This window comes from Primulina tabacum, chromosome 11, assembly GCF_025594145.1.
Source record: "Primulina tabacum isolate GXHZ01 chromosome 11, ASM2559414v2, whole genome shotgun sequence".
NCBI classification, from domain to species: Eukaryota; Viridiplantae; Streptophyta; class Magnoliopsida; order Lamiales; family Gesneriaceae; genus Primulina; species Primulina tabacum.
This window is the reverse complement of record NC_134560.1, coordinates 36,140,437-36,147,974: the sequence shown is the minus strand read 5'-3', so window position 1 is coordinate 36,147,974 and position 7,538 is coordinate 36,140,437. Positions and strand designations below refer to the sequence as shown.

Below are 7,538 nucleotides of genomic sequence, written 5' to 3'. Positions count from 1 at the left end.
GTGAGCATATGGTATGCAAACTTCAAAGATCTATTTATGGTCTAAAGCAGGCATCTAGGAGTTGGAACCTCAGATTCGACAGTACAATCAAAGAGTTTGGTTTTGCTAAGAATCCTGAGGAACCCTGTGTGTATAAGAAGGTCAGTGGGAGTGTTGTGACATTCCTGGTGTTTTATGTTGATGACATTCTAATAATTGGGAATGATGTAGGAATGTTGCAATCAACTAAGATATGATTAGCAAGTACGTTCTCGATACAGGACTTGGGTGAAGCATCTTTTGTATTGGGAATACAGATCTATAGAGATAGATCAAGAAGATTGCTTGGTCTCACCCAATCCACATACATTGATACCATCGTGAAGCGGTTCTCGATGGATGAGTCCAAGAGAGGACATCTACCAATGTGTCATGGCGTGTCCCTATCCAAGTCTATGTCTTCCAAGACTGATGCAGAGATAGCGACGATGACAAGCATTCCTTATGCATCTGCGATTGGTAGCATCATGTATGGGATGATATCTACACGTCCTGACGTGGCTTTCGCACTAAGTGTAGTGAGTAGATATCAATCGAACCCTGGTCTTCCACAATGGAAAGCTGTGAAAGACATCCTCAAGTAGTTGAGAAGGACCAATAAATTGTTCTTGGTCTATGGGGTGGAGAACTGAAATTGAAAGGCTATACCGACTTTAGCTTCCAAAGCGATATCGATGACTCGAAGTCAACCTTTGGGTTTGTATTCATGCTCAATGGTGTTGCTGTCTCTTGGAAGAGTTCCAAGCAAGACAATACTGCAGATTCCAGCACAGAGGCCGAATACATTGTTGCATCAGATGCAGCAAGGGATGCTGTTTGGATAAGGAATTTCGTCTAAGAGTTGGACGTCATTCCTAATGGAGTTGCTCCTCTCCCGGTGTTGTGTGACAACACGGGAGCTTTAGCTCAAGCAAAGGAGCCGAGGTCTCATCAGAAGTCCAAACACGTATTGAGAAAGTACCACATCCTCCGAGAGATTGTGGAAAGAGGAGAAGTGTTGATTGACATAGTCGGCTCCGCAGATAATGTTGCTGATCCACTAGCTAAGCCTTTACCTGGACCATTATTCGAGATGCATCGCGAATCAATGGGTTTGAAGCATATGGGTAGTTGGCTCTAGTGCAAGTGGGAGATTGTTAGAGTAGGTGCCCGTCGAGCCAAGTGTTGGCCGAGTGTTCACAATGAAACTCTATGTATAAGCAATCTTTATTTTAATAATATTTGAAATTATTGTTTTGGCAAATCTTTATCTGTATACCCATGCTAGTTGCATAGATAAAGCCCTTGAATATACAAATAGTAGAAAAAATATGAGATGCTCATATGATGAGTATCATGAAACTCATATTTGGAATACTGTATATTCTAAACAGTTCCTAGTCGATTCAGCCACCGCTAAGAAGGATATAGGCCGCTAGAGTTCGAGACTAGTATCTGCGATGTGAGTACCATGTTTCATCTGTAGGGGACATTGTGATGTCCGAGCATGCAGATAGGTGCTCCTGGTAGAGTGCACTGAACAACCCTCCATAAAGGACTTTCCAAGTGGTTCTCATTTATCGAGTGAAACGTCCTAGTTTATGGTTGTACACCATTAGTCCTTATGACCCGGGACAACATTGAGACTCTATGTGCTAGAATTACACTTTGACTTGTTTACCGACTCTTTAGGGGTCATCAGGTGGCAAGGTTGGGTGTTTTGTCGAAAAATATAGGAGTCGATGCATTGTAGTCGGGGATTCACCGCTTACCTTCGGGTATGGATATCCTATGTGTATGTAGTATGAAATCTCTGATCAGAATATGGTGGTAATTATGAAAGGGGTTTCATAGATTATCAATCTCTCTCTTATCTCATGTACCAAACTATACCTTATATGATTATTATTATTCACCGTAATTTTGATCATTTTACTTTTTAATCTGTTGTATTTGTTTTTGTTGCAATTTTAACATGCCGTTTTACCGTGTTAGCCAGTGGGAATGATGGTGTAACACTAATGTATTCGGCACTATGTTGACATTCACGACTAGAATTATAAAATAAAAAAGTAAGTCTCTTATGAGACTGTCTTACAAATCTTTATATGTGAGACGTGTCAACCCTACCGATATTCACAATAAAAAGTAATACTCTTAGCATAAAAAGTAATATTTTTTCATGGATGACCCAAATAAGATATCCGTCTCATAAAATACGTCTCGTGAGACCGTCTCACATAAATTTTTGCCAAATAAAAAGACTAAATAATTTGTAGAAAAAAAACCCCAAAAAAAATCTTTGATTACGATCCAATTTGAACAATATGGAGGATAGGGACCCCCATGTAATTTCACTAGAATCATTTTTTTAAAAAAAAACAAATTCAACACAAAATCTTTTCCTCTGGCACCAATTTAATTTGCGTCAAGTCCTTGTTGTTTTTTCATCATTGCATATTGCCAATTCAATTTGTCAACTTTTGGTCGTTTCCCTGTACACTGTCAGTTTGTTAGCAACATGGGATCCAACCTATCTGTTTGATGCGATGCACTAACCGAAGTTAAACGACAGAGATATTTGATTTTTTTGTGTGTGTGTTTTTTTTTAGATTTGGACAAAAATATAATATATTTTTATTGCACACATTTTTTGTGATACAGTTCTGCGATATTTATTCGTAAGATATGTCAGTTTTGCTCATATTTATAATAATAAGTATTTTTCATATGTGATCCAAATAAATATATGTATTCACAAAATTGATTCGTGAGACCGTTCACAAAAGTTTTTGTGATTTTTTTATTGTCAATTTTGAACTTTTCCATTTTCTGAAATATTTTTTCCCCGAATATTGTAGATACAAATTTTTTTTTGGGCGTTCTATATAGAATAGACATGGATGTGGTTTTGGTTAACGAAGTTCGTCGAATTCGAATAAAAGATATTTGGTTTCTTTGTTTGTTTTCATTTCTTTGCCGATTCTGTGTGAATCAATAGGAGTTATGAACAACTTATGATTTCATTGAGCACTATTGACATGTAAAATTGTTTGCCTGGTAACAGGCTACATTGGAATGAAATGGAATGCCTTTGAGAAATTTACAAGTTTTGCCATAATTAAAACTAGCACTGTACAGTTCATCCATCGATCATCTTGCCTCAAAACTGTGCCGCTCCTTGAATCTATACATAAATTAATCGACAACCGTTAGGTTATTTTATGAGATCGAGTGTGTGCCGCCGCGTATATCTCCATTTATCTGTCAGAAAATGTATCATCCGAACCTGCATGCATGCCGCCTATGGATGCTCCCAAGAATTTAAGGGAGACCTGGAAGATTTTGCATGATTATTTAGGCCACACTGTGGATCAAAATCCACTGGAATATTCATTATAACTCGTGTCTGGTGAAACTTGCTCATCTTGTGATGGCAATTCATCTTTATCATGTCTACCGTTGTTAGCATTGTCCTTTGCTTCAGAGTACTTTTCACAGATGCAAGTCTGCGGGTTTTCGTGGAATACAGTACCCTTTCCTGGCTTCACCTCATCAGGCTCTCCCATGAAACCAACTTGGGATTTTCTCACCTGCGAGGCGAATCCATACCATCCCATTCGGTGTCGATCATGAAATAATCGATACAGCTTCCTGGCGTTGGGACGAATTGTTGGCTTGTGTCCAAAATATCTCCTGCAATAATTAAAGAAGACGATATTTATCGGAGGAGTTAATTAATGACTGACCATGCATAAAAAAAGAGCACTGACCAATAATTACCTCCTCCCAGCTAGTATTCTTGCCATATTTCCATTGTTATTCGCCACGAAAACATCACTTTCATCGCAAACAATGAAGTCCAATGCAGCCATGCGAGAGGAATACGGTGAAAACTCTGCTAGCTCTTCCTTGCTTGCAAGGCTCTCTTTAGTGTGGAAATTTGGGAAGAGAGCTTTCAGAGGTGCTAGTGTTTCATCACCTCCATATACTTCCCCTGACGCTACGTACATATGCACATCGCTCCCGAATCCTAATGCTCTCAACATCAGCCCAACTTCCTCAGGACTAAGAGGGCACTTTCCATTCTTTCGTTCCTTGTCGGGATTTTTAGTCTGCAATATTTAATTCCAATGGTAATCAATCATATATACAATGATCAAAACTTTTGATGGGGGTATATACATAGGAGGCCCGACTTACAGGTAAACTAGCCCATCTCTTTCGTATCACCCCAAGTTCTTTTATTTCTTTCTCTCCACCGCCATAATAGCATCCAGAGAATGCCAGCATATCGGATTCGTATCTGTCACATTAAAAGCTAGCCAACTCTTAGCACGAATGCGGAATACTCTGTGTATGAATGTTAATCATACATTGCAAATATTGCTCAAGTTTTATGTATACCTTACATGCAGAGCAACAAAATGTTTGCTTTTCATTCTCATTCTATCCGTCAGTTTCCTGCCCATCTCAAGAATAGGATCAGTATACTTCAAAGCATGGTAGTTAACTCTACATCTGAGTTTCTGTAAATCCACGTCCAGCCGATTGGACAGCCTGTAATCAAACTTTGTAAGCCGAACTGCCTGCACCTAAAGAGAGACACAATATATCGAGTGCTTTAGTGCTTAATTGTATCTCCATGAATCAAAGAAGGAAATGACATTGAGCATATACCCACATGCTTTTCGTTAAACTTGGGCAAGATACGAGTCCGGTAGCATTCTGGATCACATTTCCTCGGAACACGCATAGTTACGACATTTCCTGCTTCATGTGGAAGCTCTTGTACAATTTTGACATCTTTTGATAGAGATGTCTTGAACCAGGCTACGTCAAAGATCTCAGAGAAGTTACTGCAGGTAAAACAAATCTGAGAGTTAGCCATATAATGCACCTTAATTTTCACGAATGAATACGTTATGTTGAAAGAGTGAAACAATCGATCAACCTGCTATCCTTCCAGAAAGATTTTTTGTCCAACATAGGAACAACCAGGTGGGCATTCAATATATAGGCTGCGACCACAGCATCAGTTATCTGTGAACTCAAGAGGTAACATTTGAATTATCGAACATATGTAAAACCCAAGAGTTAATATGCATGATTTATGAGACTTACCCCTGTTCTTTGTTGATTTAAACCTCCACTCGCTTCGATCAACAAGTACCTATTAGGTTCTGTGTTCGTTTCAGCTGCTGCAGTAGGTAACATACAGCTGAAATCAGAATGAGCTCTAAGATCTTATTTATAATAAAGTTGTGAATAGACGTAATTCGGAGACAATGGAATCTGATCTATTCGACCGCAATCTAGCTATCCATATCATGAAGATTTAACTATTTTATGGTGTGATTCTTTAATACAGATGAATCTGTTTCGTTCAATTGCAATATGGCTGTCCAAATTTCATCACTTGGCATTGGTACACATTGTTATAATGAACCTCTTCTCTGGATGTATCAAATTAGTCCGATTGAAATCAATCGACTGATCTAATTATAACTATTTATGACTCATTATGGGTGTTGTTCATGTCTTTATGATGTATCTCGACAGATTGCAAAGTAAACTTCTTAAGCTCAATGTGACCTTCGCGATTCGCGTGAGTGCGGCTCGGTCTCTGTCTCAAGTTCTAGCTTGCTTTGATGGTGCTATGCATCATCATGACCACTTGTCAAATTGGCTACTTAATGAAACTTGACTTATTATAACCTTCAAATATCATATCATATCACATAAACCAGAGTTATTAATCTCATATTTTATATATATACTTATATATATAGTGGGATAAAAGACTTTTTCACCTACCTCCCACTTCAAATATTGGCCAAAATTGGGTTAAACCAATTTTCCTACTACTTTCTTATTGTTTAGTTCTTGCTGTACATATGCATGAGTACATATATGATCTGTGTCTCTAATATATAAACGAGTGGAGGGACTGTAACATACTGATAAAATCATGGCTGGCGTTGCTGCATCCGTAAAACAAACCGGATTCTTTTGAACTCCATAACTCACGGCCTATGCTTCCTCCATTCATCTACAATTCACAAACCACAACAACGATCATGCCAGTGTTGCCAACATATATACAATTCTAAAGAAAAAAATATCGTCTTTAGATATTCACCGGAACGCGAAAAACATTTTCGCCCTCCACGTTCATCTCAACGTCAACTATTCCATCATAAACCTTCATAAACAATAAATAAATGAATACAACATCAGATATACAGAAAGTGATCAATAATCAAAGAAACAGAAAATATTATCGTTGACGTACAGAGGTGTTAAGCAAGCTTAGATGGCGAGGACGGCGGTCGGTGAAGAGGGGCGGAGACAGAAACGAAAGGAGGGCAAAAAGAAGCAGTAAACACCCGGTGGCGGCAGATAGAAGAGGAAAAAAGCGGTGGCGGTGATGCCGGCGGCGGCGGATGACAAAAGTGTGCAGAACTTGGAGTCCAATCAATGATTCCTTATGCTTCTTGTTCATCTTCATGCAGGCTAGCTAAGCACTGTTGGCGGAGGAAATTAGAGAATACCCAAAAACAAGATGTCGAGGATTTTTGCCGACGGGCGTTGAAAGATAATCGTATTATGAATATATTGTATATGTTCTACGTGCGCCCGACGACAACATTAGCGAGTAATAATACTGTTCAAACAAGGTAGAGGACTCTGTCTTACAGTTAAATATACGTTCGTAGATATCGAGGAAGGGAGAATTTTTTTTCTTAAATATTCCGAAAAATGGCGTATATATGATAGCATGAAATCTTGGGTTTGAGATATTGAAGTCGCCTTATCCCAAAATTATTTGTAATTTTATTTATAAATCATATATATAAGTTGATTAGGTGTATATATATATATATATATATATCTTGGGTTTGAGATATTGAAGTCGTCTTATCTCAAAATTATTTGTAATTTTATTTATAAATCATATATATAAGTTGATTAGATATATATATAGTTGCCCAAGTTGATTAGGTGTATAATAACGAAGAAACTTGGGTTTTAAGGCAAAAGATTACATGCCGCACGTTACATGATAAATAAAATTATTTAAATTCTATTTCATATTATGAAAATCACAACACAAAAATTTTTGTGAAACGATCTCACAAATCAATTTTGTGAGACATATCTTCCATTCGAATCATCCATAAAAAAATATTATTTTTCTATGTCAAAAATATCACTTTTTTATTGTAAATATAGACATGAATGACATGTCTCACGAATAAAGATCCGTGAGCACGTGTTACAAAAGACATACTCAACTCATAACACTTGCATTTATAAAATATTATATTATTTGTTTCATTTTAAAAAAAAAACTTAGGAGGGTTGCAGCTGAACAAACTGCTGGTGGGTTGATCTGATCATCTGACATACGACATAGTCCAACTCCAACTTTGTTAATTTATTTAATGTTAATAAAAAATGATGAGTTTATAATTATTATGTTCATTCAAAGTACATGTTTGTTTTAGTTTATCATT

General features: G+C 37.4%; 1 protein-coding gene across 1 annotated transcript; it reads right to left on the bottom strand.

The window, feature by feature from the left end:
* Positions 1-3,054: 3,054 nt before the first annotated feature.
* LOC142518546 (protein ROOT HAIR SPECIFIC 17-like) lies at positions 3,055-6,803 on the bottom strand. Its single transcript, XM_075621335.1, has 10 exons — positions 6,314-6,803; positions 6,161-6,223; positions 5,980-6,070; positions 5,143-5,219; positions 4,973-5,061; positions 4,703-4,877; positions 4,426-4,613; positions 4,222-4,324; positions 3,802-4,133; positions 3,055-3,714 (listed from the first exon to the last, which is right to left on the bottom strand). Exons 1-10 carry the CDS (start codon positions 6,527-6,529, stop codon positions 3,393-3,395), a joined length of 1,656 nt encoding a protein of 551 aa, XP_075477450.1. The 5' UTR covers positions 6,530-6,803; the 3' UTR covers positions 3,055-3,392.
* Between the last annotated feature and the right edge of the window lie 735 nt (positions 6,804-7,538).

Coding starts and splice junctions, on each gene's coding strand:
- LOC142518546 (XM_075621335.1), bottom strand. CDS start 6,529: ATGAAGATGAACAAGAAGCATAAGGAATCATTGATTGGACTCCAAGTT. Junction 6,224..6,313: donor TAAGCTTGCTTAACACCTCT/GTACGTCAACGA, acceptor TTGTTTATGAAG/GTTTATGATGGAATAGTTGA. Junction 4,325..4,425: donor TTTGTTGCTCTGCATGTAAG/GTATACATAAAA, acceptor TTAATGTGACAG/ATACGAATCCGATATGCTGG.